This window comes from Drosophila suzukii, chromosome 3 (assembly GCF_043229965.1).
Source record: "Drosophila suzukii chromosome 3, CBGP_Dsuzu_IsoJpt1.0, whole genome shotgun sequence".
Taxonomy (NCBI): Eukaryota; Metazoa; Arthropoda; class Insecta; order Diptera; family Drosophilidae; genus Drosophila; species Drosophila suzukii.
This window is the reverse complement of record NC_092082.1, coordinates 69363100-69375840: the sequence shown is the minus strand read 5'-3', so window position 1 is coordinate 69375840 and position 12741 is coordinate 69363100. Positions and strand designations below refer to the sequence as shown.

Genomic DNA, 12741 nt, shown 5'->3' with positions numbered 1-12741 from the left:
GGTTGTCGTTGGCTGCTTTCTCTGCTTTCTCCGCTGCTGTTTGCTGTGATTTGGGTTAAGTGCTGCTTGTGCGCTTTTAAGTAGGTACATGTGTGTCTGTATATAAACTCGGTACGTCTACGTGCATGTGTGGGTGTTTATGGGTGTGTATGTGTGTGTATGTCCTTGCACACATTTGCCAAATAAAGCGTGTTAATGTTTTGGCAGCAATGGCGTGTTAACTGCCTTCCATTTCGCTCGCTTGCACAAAACAAAAATAAAACAAAAAGCCAAAAAAAAGCCAGCCAGAGAGCATAAAATAAATATATAAAAAAATGTTTAAAAGTTGCAAATGCCCTAAAACATGAGACAGACATTCATACAGTGTGTATCTTTTTTTGAGTGGCAAATGTTACCCGTACGCAATGTGAAATTATAATTACACTCGCACACACTTAAACAGAGTACCAGCATTTTAATTGACTTTTTCCAGCTGCAGACGTTGTTGCTGTTTGAGCTTTGGCTCTAAAAGTGTTTGCTTTCAGCCAATTACCCTAGAGAAAATATGAACTTTTCCACTTTTTTCCACCCCCTAAATGGGGGTTTAATCATTCTAATGGATTAGAATTGAAGGACACTTAAAGGGGGATTACCAGAAGTCAGGTCAAAGCTTAATTTGATGTTAGAACGTAAAACATCATTTAGAGATTTTTATCAGTTAATGAAATTGCTAATATATAATATATCTTTTATTTGAACAAAATGGGTACCAGTTTTTGGTTACAATTTTTCACATTTATAAGAGCTTATTGCACTTATTTCAAAAACTTTTTTAAAGTGTATAAAAATTTTTGGGTTTTAAATTTGCATAAGCATCCCTAAGTCTTGTCAATGCCCAATTTGCATACAAAATGTAAACAAAATAAAAAGAAACCTCAAGAAAAATAGATGATTCACTGGGGCGAAACATATTTCTTTCATCCGCCAACTGTCTATAAAGTTTTCAAGCGAAAACTTTTCAAGTTAAAAAGTAAAACCCCACGATAAAGGCAATAATTAAGCTTAAACTGATGGCAGACTAGTAGACCACATAAAGTCATTAAGTGGGGGGGGAGAGATAAATCAGATGGACAAGATTTATGGCTACCGCCGCAGACAGCCCGTCCCCAATAAATACATAAAAATAAATATACATATATAAGAAATACCAGTACTCACCGTATAGAATATCTCGTTGAGGTGATAATTGTAGGCATTGCGAACGTAGGTGCGAATAATTTTATCGCGTCTCTCGCCCTCGAAACCGTTTTGGATGTCATGGGCACTGAAGCGCCAAATCGATTCGCCCGTAACGACGCCAAACAGGACGTCATAGTGACCGCCCATGTTGGACGCTCCTGCTCCGCCGCCCCCGAAATATCCACCGCCGAATGCCGAACCTCCGCCACCGCCTCCGCCAGCGGCCCCGCCTCCTTGACCACCACCTCCACCGCCTCCGCCGGCGGATGACTGAAAGCCGGAATCCGCTGACGAGCGCCTCGAGTTGCGCGCCATTAAATCATCGATATCGAGATTGGAATGTCCGGGTCGTATGACAACGCCATCAACCTAAATTGAAATCGAGGAGGGACAAGAAGGAATCGCAAGTAAATGACAGGAATAGTGGTCGAAACTCAGGGGGAGGGGGGTTTGAGTAAGTAATAAAGTCCATTGAAGCGCGGATCGAACAAAGGAGCAAGTCCCGCAAAAAGCGAAATCAATGGCTTTAAATGAAGTGTCCTGCAATGTCTAAATCTTTTCTAAGATGCCATTGAATTTTTATCAAAGAGTACAAGGAAAAAATGTAATCATTAAAGTTCAATGAAAAAATGTATTTTCTTTAAATAATTCTGGGGTAAAAAATTAGGGCCTAAGAATTAATTTGAATTTTATAAATATTTTTAGTTGCACAGATATTTTATAAATGCGCCTAGCCTATGCAATGGGTGTTTTCCAAATAATGTTCTATGATTGTTCGCAATTTATTAAACAAGGTTTTAAACTATATATAGATTTTTAAGGTTATGATAAATTTATGTATAATTTTATACATATTTTTAAATTTACAAAGTGAATACAAGCAATGTAGCTTTCATTATAACATTCTATCTTATAAAACGTGAACTAATTTTTTTATTTTTAAGTGTTATAATCATTTATTGTTAAATGTGGAATTTTATGAAGTATGCAAAAATTTAATTTTTATCAGGTAATAAATAATCTTAAACTCACCGATGGCCCGAAGGATGTGAGAAAATTGGGAGCCTGAATGTCGGCGGTGTAGAGGTCCTCCAGCGGCACATCCCTCAGACAGTCGACGATCTGCTCGTGGTGCCGATTGATGTCCTCGGGAATGGTGCAGTTGACCTCTCTGGCCAGCTTGATGGCGAACAATACAGGATCTTCAACCAGAGCCCAGGATGAATACGCCGAACCGGACATTAGAATGGCCCGATGGAAGAGACCCCTGACCATTGTGGGCGAGGTCATCAGGTAGTTGATGCAGGCCGCCCCAGTTCCATGACCCGCCAGGGTCACCGAGTTGGGATCTCCCCCGAACTTTTGGATATTCTGCTGGATCCAATGGAGAGCGGCCATCTGGTCCATCAACCCGTAGTTGGCCACCCTCGCATGGGCATGTGGATTGGGATTGGCATTGAGGAAACCTGTGGGGTAATCAATACTATTATGAATATCAAATTAAACATCTTTTAAATCCCTAAATATTATGCTACACCCAAACAAAAAAAATGTAAGGACAAGTTAAGACATCGGTTGTATTATAAGTATACCAGAGGCAGTGATAAAATTAAAGTATAGATTCAAGACTAAACTATATAAAGTCTATAATTTGCAGTTTCATTTCTATATTAAAGAGCATAGAATTTGGATTTGTGGTGATATTTTTAAATTAATTATTTTCAATTGTATACTTTGAAATGTATCAATTTAATACTCATATTATCGACGCCTAATCGATACTCTATAGTGCAAAATTAATATAACATATATTATGACTTTCTATGACTATTTTTTTTCGGTTTAGCATCAGTTTAAACAGGACTTTAGTATTTATATTTTGACTTGACATAACAGGAATGCATTGTATTTGCAAATATATCCTCCAGACTTAGTTCCTAATATATTCAAATATTTTCTATATAGGTATCATACCCAAGATCCCCAGTCGGTAGTTGAGTGTCACCACTACCACCTCTCCATAGCTGGCCAGGACACTGCCGTCGTAGGGATTTCCGCTGCTCCACTCGAAGGACTCGCCGTGTATGAACACAATCACCGGCAATTTCTTCTCATTGGCCCCGGCTGACAAAACGCAAAAATGGAGTGAACAAAATGGAGAGTGTTAGTGTATATCAGACGTTGACATCGAGATACAAATATAGTATGCAGTTGTAGGTATTTCTTTTTTGGTTGTATTTCAAAACTTGTGATATCGCGTTTTTCCCTTTCAACACACCGCCAACCGCAAGTGCCCGGGAGCGCTCATGACCCATTAAACGTTTCCGTTTGCGTGCAAAGCGGATTTTGCCAGCACTTTGGCGGAGGAATCGCCTCAGATTAGCGATTCCCCCCGGATTCTCCACGGACTCTCGACGGGATTGTGAGCTTAGTGGGGTGGCACTTGCGATAAGATTTGCGCAGTGGTTACGTGAGCTCTCGGTTTTCTTTTGCGTAGAAATTATTGGCATTACGTGTCGTACGATTAATCTTAATTAATTGAATTTAAATGAGATTTATGTGCTGCTTTTTCAGCTTTTTCAGCTTTTTGTTCGTGAATTGTGGCTGGACTGGGATTCTTTAAGTTTATTATAGCACTTACCATTCACTGGCGAAAAGACATTCAGGTAGAGACAGTCCTCGGACTGGTTCTCCAGAAAAGGCAGCAGTCTCTTTAAGTACTCCAGGCGTCCCTTGGGCATCTTCTCCAGCGCCGCCGTCTCGTTTTGGATATTGGGCAGTCGCTGCGGACACACGGGACTGTATTTATCCGATATCCGAATCCCGTCCCAGGGCGCCGGTGCTCTCGTGGGACTGAACCTGAACAATGAAAATGAAAATCTTTACTTTAATATAATGGATTTTGTGATGGAAAATAAATCCTATTAAACAATAAGAAAAATATAAAGGTAAAAGGGAAAATATGCCCCTAAATGTTGTACGAATATTCTTGAAAACCAATCCCTAAACTCCTTAATTTTGTTGATTATAAAAATATCTTTTAAGAAATGAAGTTTAATGTTTACTGAGAACTTATGACACTTTTAACAACATTTAACCTCTTTAGCAAAGCGTTCAGAGATTACACAATTTTTGTATAATAAAAAGCTTAATAAGATTAAAGATTCAAGCCGAATTTTTTTGTAAAGGCAGGGTTAGATGGAATATTTAATATAATGGAATCACAAAAGGTAATAATTTGCATTACAAAATTATACAGAGCTTTTTGGGGATCCTTCGTGGTTTTTTTATATATATAATTATAATAAAACCTTTGGGATACATTTATTTAAATAGTTAGATTCTAAGTTACATAAATAAAAAAGAAGGTTATACATCAGGGACCGAAAATAATCATTATTTGTGATTTTTATTTTAAATGACCCACAAAGATATTTTGGTATTTCATTTTCCAAATTTGGTGATTTTTAGATACCTTGAGGGCAAGAGTAAATAGATTGTTAGTTTCTTTTCAAATTGGGTAATTTATACAGATCTCGTAGACAACAGTAAAAGAAGTGGCATTTTTGACTTGTAAAGCAAGAATCACAGTGGTATTTTCAAAATAAATCTCACAATTAATGATATACATTTCATTGATCAATTTTAAAGCCAATCCCACATACCTATTCTGTTTGGTGGGTGGCGTGGCATAGGGCACTCCAAGGAAGACCTCCACGGATCGCAGGAAGCGGAAGCTGTCCAGCGGCAGGATGAGTCCATGTAGCCTCCCGTAGCGCGTCTGGACGATGCGGTGGCCCAGCCGGGCTCCCTTGTAGATGTCCGCCGTGGAGGCCTTCGCACAGTGCAAACAGCCCAAGAGGACTGTCGGCAGCAGCAGGAGTCGCAGCAACAGAAGCAGCTGACCCTCACCCATGACAGCACAGTGGAGCTTCAAGTTGTGCGATCTGACCGAGCTACGGTCCAACTGTCTTCACCTATTTCGATGTGGCTCTGGATTGAGGTGATTTCTTTCTGGTCATTTAAACTATCTGTGCTGATGGGCTGGGATGACGAGACTAGTACCAAACTGGCTGGATTTCATCGTGATCTGCAAAATGGAAATTAAAAAGTAACATATTAGTATAGAATTTTAAATATAAATCCTACTTCTACTGCCTCTTTATAAAATTAGTTGTGTTTTGACCTCAATTTTCCGTTAACTAATAAACTTAAGCCTGATAAAACAATCCATCCCTGTAATTCTTTTGAATAGACCTCAAGATAATGTAGACATTTTTCCATCTGATTAAATACAATAAATAAAGTAATATGACTTATTTATTTAAAGAGAAACACAACAGACATAAATAAGTGGTTATTAAAATACCTATTTGTTTGGATTATCGATTCAGAACCCAACTGTTGACCGATGACTAATTCAATCAGCTTTTTTACCCATAGCCGTGAAAACTAATTGGTCGTTTATTATCATGAATATGAAATGCAAGCATAATACATTTATTCCCCATAATAAACCTGGCGGTGTATAAAAAATGTATGTAGAAAGTGTTAAATTTGAGTGCTGCTTTATTTTTATGTGAAACGAGTTGGGCGGCCACATGAATAAACAAGGTCACTGGCACATTTTTGAAAACACACCCTGAAAACCGTGCAATGTGCATCTGGTACCCTCAAAATGTATCTGTAAATGTATCTGTATCTGCACATTTATGTACATATTTGTGTGGCATGTATATGCCTGGCTCAAGGTTACTTTACACATCCTTAACTGTGCCAGTGCAATTTGTGTGCATTTTTTAAGCTTTTGCATCGCATTTGTTTTTCCATTTTTGGCATTACTCTGCTTATTTGTGTGCTGATATTTCGTTGTTTCTGCGCTGACAATTCAAGAACGCACAGCGAGTGGTAGCTGTGGATACAAAAGTAGCTCATTTGGATATGCATGCTTATTTGGGATAAAATATGTATCTTTTTATGTGCACCAACTTGTGTGAAATGTGAGCTGTCCCCAGGAGCCAACCGTTGGGAAAACAATGTGATGAATATCAAAGCAAACTAGCTGGGAAAAGAGTTTGTTTGAAAATGTTGTTGCTGGGACATTAACGAATTACATTCCTTAAACAAGTAGTTCCAATAATGATAAACTAGTATTACACTAGGAAATATGAATAAAGCTTCATGGACAACAAATAAAAATGTAACTTTAGGACCATTTCTCAATGCCATGTTAACTTTTGTTTTTGGGCTAAATTGCTCTTTCGCAAACATTCAGTGACTCAATGTTATGTTAGTGTTTGTTTGACTGAAAACTCTTAACCGGAGGAAATGCTCAGGTTAAATTTGTTGGTCGACGAAAAGATAATGACACAAATTAACATGATATTGAGGAAACAAATTTACAAACAAAAACAAATCATACAAATTGAAGTGCATGTTAACTATATCTGACAGTTAGCAAACTAGACCTCAACCTGACATTGAGAAAACGGCCCGTAGCATATCTTGTACTCTTTTTGATTGATTCCTTTTCGTTATACCTTAGACAAATACAGCAAACTCTATAGGAACATATTTTTCAAAAACCAAATAACATATATAGGAAGACCGAAAAAATGGGGATAATGGTCAACTTTTTGAATGCTTTGCGAAAGGTGCGACTCAAACTGTCCATGGAGAACTTTGTCAGCACCAACCAGGCGGTAAAAAGCTTAGGATCGGTCAAATTTAGTGATAAAGATAACGAGTTAATCAACAAGTCCAAAGAGGATATCGATGATATAGAGGCAATCCCTCAAAGGACACCACCTGGATCCGAAATGCTCTGGCAGAATATCAAGAGGGTGCTGCTCATGTGTGGTGGCCAGAGGAAACCCGGCGGCGTTGAGGATGAGAAACGGATGAAGGACTCATGCCGGCTGGTCGATGTCCTGGAGGCCCAGAGATTCGTTAGCCAAGTGTTCGCCGCCATGCAGGTGCCCAAACAGGCGGCCAGTGAAATGGCCGATGCCCTGATAGCCGCCGATTATATGGGCCAACGTTCCATGGGCATTCATCGATTGCCGGCCATTGCAGCGGATCTTCTGAACTGCACCGTTGTGGGTGATGCCACACCGGGAATTGTGTCCGAAAAGAAGGCCATCGCACTGGTAGATGGCCACAATGCTCCTGGTCCGGTGGTGGCCAACTTTTGCATGGATCTGGCCCTGCAAAAGGCCAGGGAAGTAGGCATTGGATGGGTTTCCGCCCGTAGCTCCAACTGTATTGGATTCGCCTCCTGGTATGCCTGTCAAGCTTTGGAACAGCGAATGATTGGTCTTTGCATGACGAATGGAGCTCCCACTCTGGTGCCTGCGGGAGGAATCGAACCCATATTGGGGGAAAATCCAATTGCCTGTGCCGCTTCCGGTGTCCATGAACAATTCCTGGCCGATTTCGGTATGGCTGCCTGTTCGGTGGAGGAACTGGAGCTATCCTATTGCAATGGCTGGTCAAAGGAAGTGCCCAAATTAGTGGCTTTGGATAGGAATGGCCGGGAGACCACCTCCACGGAAGAGGCTTTGAGGGCCCAACGGATCCGAGCCTTTCAGCCGGAGCACAAGGGTTTCGGCATGGCCGCCATGGTGGACATTTTGTGCGGTGTGATGACAGGTGCTCGATATGCAAATCAAATCCAGCGACGTGGAGTCTATAGTACGGAAAATGCTCCAGCGGATTTGGGCCAAGTTTATGTGGCCATCGATCCGATGAGATTTTGTCCCTCTTTCGAGGACCGACTGGGTGATTTCCATCGGCTGTTGAGACAGGCGATGCCCAACAAGGTGGGAAAATCGGCGATGGTGCCGGGTGACAAGGAGATGGAGCACATGCAAATGGTCGACGAACAGGGCGGACTCACCATGTCACCCTGCACCCTGTGCGTTCTCGAGGAACTAGCCACAAAGTTCGGCATCGTGCCTCTAAAGATGAAGGGCAATAAACCAAGTAGAGATAGTATTTCTGAGGAACTGAATTTGGCATAAACACATCAGATTTATCTTGCTTTTTGACGAAAAGCGTGGCCTTTTTTAATTTACTTAAACAATTAAACAGTCTTAAATAAAAATTAAAACATTAATTAAAAATATATGATGAAAACCAGAGGTGAGATAGCACAGGATAAAAAATATTGTTCTCAATGCCTTTTAGCTTGTGCTGTCTCACAATCCTTCTGGTCTAATGGGCAAATATCCTTTTAAAGTTTGTTTAATTTTACTAATAGAGATGAGTTAAATGGAGATGATGGGCATATCAAAATAAAAGTTTTCAAAGCCGTTTGCTAGAAACACTAAACATCAATTAAAGTTTTCAAAAAGGACGTTACCATTATAAATATTTACAGTGAAAATGCTGCAATAAATCAAAAGAACACAAAAGCTCATAATTTAATTAGAAGAATGTTGAGGAAATTTTAATTAAGTCTTTGTACTCAATTAAAAAAGCAATATAGACATGAGAAATTTAAAAACATTTTGGTAATTTAACTAAATTTATGGTAGCCAACATTTACTTTTCTTGTGGCTTCGCAATGCTTCCAAATAAAATAAATTTAAAGTTCAGACTCGCACTTCTCTGGTGTGAATTAAAATGAAGCCAAAGTTCACGGAAATAAATTTTCAAAGTTCGTTCGGCAAATGTTCACCTTTAGGAGAGAAAGGGGTACATTTTCAAGTGAGTTCCTTGCCCGTCGCCTAATTATGGAGCGTTAAAATATTCAAAAGTTCAAAACAAGCTCGTCTTTCTTGGTCTGGCAGCGTTTATTTGCGCACGGCAATATAAAAAGGGAAAAAATCTGCATAATTATTTGCGCTAATTTATGCACTCCCCGGAAAGCCGCCCCTTATTTTTGGAGTAGAGCAAAGTGAGCCCAACTAAATATAGAAGGGCAGGTGTTTCCTTTTTTCTATATTTTTGGGTAAATTTGTGCGTGTCTATCATAGCCAAGTATACAAATCGATAAGGAAGCCAGCAAAAAATGAAAAAAAACGGATGTGAGCTGAGAAGAAATCATCCCAATCATTGGCAGAATGATTAATATGATTTCCTTGCACATCAGAAGAGTCTGGCCGTGGGGGCGTATGAGTAATAAGCTGAAACTTTTTATGACAGCCGCTAGGTGGCTGGGTAAATAATGGCCATCAGAGGAAGCAGCTCTTACGAAGCGCCTTGTCGTCGCCACTCGATGGCCCTATTCTTAGCCCTATTCCTGGTATCCTGGGGACGCAACACCTGCGTCTTATGGAGAAGGTCCTGCGGCTGCCTTTACCCAACACGCACGTGACTGCGGCGTCCTTGTTGCGACTTGGATTTAGATTCATAACATTGTAATCGCTGATTACCGCTGCCAATCGCTAGTGAAAGTGGAGACCACCAAGGTGGCATAGGGATAAGGATAAGGCCCTGGTTATATATATAGACACGCGTCTGGCAGCTCCGCTTTCACTTTGAACTCATTTATCTTCATTGAATTGATTTTATTTTTGTTGACGCTGTGTAAATTAGGCAACAATGTGATTGATCTGAACAGGGAACAGAATTTTCCTTGATGGGTAAATCATTCGATGATCTCCCCGGGCAAGTGGAAACGATTATTTATTTTCAACATATCCTGGCTTTTGAAAATTGACAACTTAAGCTTATGGCATGTTCTTTTGGTTATTTCTGCTCGACTTACCTTGCGAAAGTCACTGATCTATATATATATATAGAGCATCCATGTATATAACTGCTGCTTTTATGACCACTGGCAGTTTTATTGTTTTCTCCGCTGGCGAAAATAATAATCCTCGAGTTCGGATTCGGTCAGTTGGGGACAGTCGCGTATCCTTTTTCCTTCTGTATTTGCTATTTCCTCTTTTTTATTTCTTTTGTAGGTGTTCACACAATTGCACACGCACACACTTATTGGCATATAGTATTGGGAAACCGTTCTGTTGATTTTTCATATATCCTGCACCGAAAAATATTTCATTTCATGTTTTGAAGCGATTCTCAATTGCTTTCACTTTTCACAGGATTCAGCATTTATTTGCCTTTGTTCGCTTGTCGTCGCTTTCCGTTTTTCGTTAGATCTTTTGTTGAAAATTGATTCGTTTGCTACATTTTTGTTTGTTTTATTTCAATTTTTGTTTTTGGGTTATAAAAATGGGGGTTTCATTTATATTTAAAATTGCAGCTCTGCTTTCGTTTCCTTTTAATTTTTTTTTTTATTTGGCTTTAAATAAATAAAAGTGCGCTATTTTTGTACTCGTTTTTCGTTCTGGCATGTTTATAAAAGATTCACTACTTTTTTTGTATCAACAAGGCGAATTCTCAGATTTCATTATTCATGTATGAAAACCGTTTTTATCGAAGAAATTAAAACAACAGGGCACACAGCCTGTTGTAAAAATTCAATTTATTTTTTTGATTGACTGTTTTTATTTGGCAGGTTTTAAGTTCTGGCCTAGTTTTTGACCGATGGCATAACTAGGGATCAACATGAAACCATTTTATGGGTCTCTTTAACCATAATGAAAATAAAATCAACCAAATGTTTATATTTAATTGTTATGGGGAAATGGAAAGCGCATAAAATGAAAAGTGCCTTAAAAGGCACACTAATTGGAGCAGATAAATGATATTTGGAATGTTCAATAATAAATAAACAATTCACTAATTATAAAATATTATATGGGGCTTATGAAAAATTAAACATATACAGTGGAATATGAGTACCAATGAAATTTGGAAAATATAAATAAATAAATTAAATGTGTAAAGGAAATGATAATATATGTAAAATATGGTAATAAAATAAACCAACTTAATATCTAAATAAAAATGTCAAAGAGTTGCGATAATATACAAATTAATATGCGGGTGCGTAATTTCTTGAAAATAATATACTGCTGAATTAAATAAAAACCAAACGACTAGGCCTGGTTAGATTTTAATATATCCCACTATCTATCCATTTGAAATAAATAAATAAAATATGTGCTTACAAACATATAGAACCAATAAAATAAATATATCTTAAATACAAACAAAACTGGCAAAAATAATAATAATAATCCATTTGAAACAAATAAATAAAATGTGTATTTACATAAATATAGAAACAATAATATATGAAATATGATAATAAAATAAATTTATCTTAGTTACATATAAACAAGTCTTACAAAAATTATAATACTGCTGGATGGAATGAGAACAAAATGACTGACCTTTTAACATATTTTCGTGGGATATTAACTATTTTAAGAAATCATAATAATTGTGAATGAAATAAGCAAATTAAGGCAAAATGTCTAAATTGTCAGCTGAAAGTGGCCTATAATTGCGATCCTTGACTGAACTGCCAGCAATTGAAACTTTTGCTTGCCTACTTTTGGGGGTTACGGTGTCGTTGGCTTTTGCCTGGCTTAATTATTCCATTCACGACGATTAAGCTTACAAGAGCCTAATTGCATGCAAGTCGTGCTGGGCAAATAAAGGCATGCAATTTTAAGGACCCCCTCTCAAAAAAAAGGGGGGGAAGCGCCGTCAATGACCGTTAAGTGGAATGTGAGCGATGTGACCAACGTTGTGTTGCCATCAAAATTGTACTTTTTTCGGTATTCCGCAAACGGTATTCTACGCCACAAAAAAGAAAGTGTGAGACTGGAAAAAAGCGTAAAATAAATAAAGACGAAGAAATGCCGCAAGACAGCAGACAAAAGAGAAGATGACGCGGCTCCATAACGGTTTCTTAAGCCTTGGCATACATTTACATTTCACGCACACAAACACAAACACACAGAGAGACAGGAAAACGTAGATGTGTTTGTCGATTCGCTTTAATTTCGCATAGATAAAAGGACAACTTCTGCCTGAAACACATTTTCAATTGCTCACATTTACAGCTTGCTTGATGGTACACCCACACAGCCGCACAAACCAACACACACACGCACGCACACCGCGAGGAGTGGAGAGAAGAGAAAAGGACCAAGTACCGTTTTGGCTTTGCCACGTGCAAATTTCCCGCAACGGAACGATTTCAGTTGTGACCACGACGCACGAGTGTATTCCAACGACTGAAGATGCCGTTCGTCGCGGGCCTGGCTTCAGGCCTCTTCGGCAATGTGGGTTAAGCTCCAAACACAACACTCTCTTTGAAGTCCCTGGAAGTGGAACCCATTCGAAGCTTTCGCTCTCTCTCCCTCTCTTAAATCAAATCAGCTGTTTAACTCCACCCCCTGAAATCGGAGAAAAAAGAATAACGGGAAAAAACCAAAACAACAATAGGGAATTAAGTCAATTTGGTGCCCCGTTTCTCTCGTTCTCTTTTCTGTTTTCCCCACCCATTTGGGGAACTCTCTTGTTTTTGCGCTTTGATTCTCCTTTCCTACGAATTTTATGCCGTCGTTATTACCGTAGTCACATGGCGACAGGCCCACTCAGCTTTTATTGGGGCAGGTAATGGTTCCTCGATGCCACTTCCCATCCACTTCCCAT

At 39.0% G+C, this 12741-nt stretch overlaps 2 protein-coding genes across 5 annotated transcripts in view; one reads left to right on the top strand and one right to left on the bottom strand.

Annotated features, from left to right (window-relative positions):
- Positions 1-12313, bottom strand: part of Nlg4 (Neuroligin 4) — a 49783-nt gene extending 37470 nt beyond the window's left edge. The window contains exons 1-7 of one of the 4 annotated variants that reach the window (XM_036818547.3): positions 12240-12313; positions 9932-10207; positions 4884-5308; positions 3860-4077; positions 3193-3342; positions 2251-2684; positions 1198-1587 (exon numbers count right to left, since the gene is read on the bottom strand). In XM_036818547.3, coding sequence (XP_036674442.3) covers positions 1198-1587; positions 2251-2684; positions 3193-3342; positions 3860-4077; positions 4884-5134 — 1443 coding nt within the window. In that variant the 5' untranslated portion in view covers positions 5135-5308; positions 9932-10207; positions 12240-12313. Of the gene's footprint in view, positions 1-1197; positions 1588-2250; positions 2685-3192; positions 3343-3859; positions 4078-4883; positions 5309-9931; positions 10710-12239 lie in introns of those variants that run through there. The other 3 variants (XM_036818545.3, XM_036818550.3, XM_036818549.3) reach the window with 3 other exon arrangements.
- On the top strand, positions 6759-8240 carry LOC108014329 (uncharacterized oxidoreductase YjmC). The gene has a single exon (XM_017080404.4). The coding sequence runs from the start codon at positions 6834-6836 to the stop codon at positions 8238-8240; it is 1407 nt and encodes a 468-aa protein (XP_016935893.4). The 5' UTR covers positions 6759-6833.
- Positions 12314-12741: the final 428 nt, after the last annotated feature.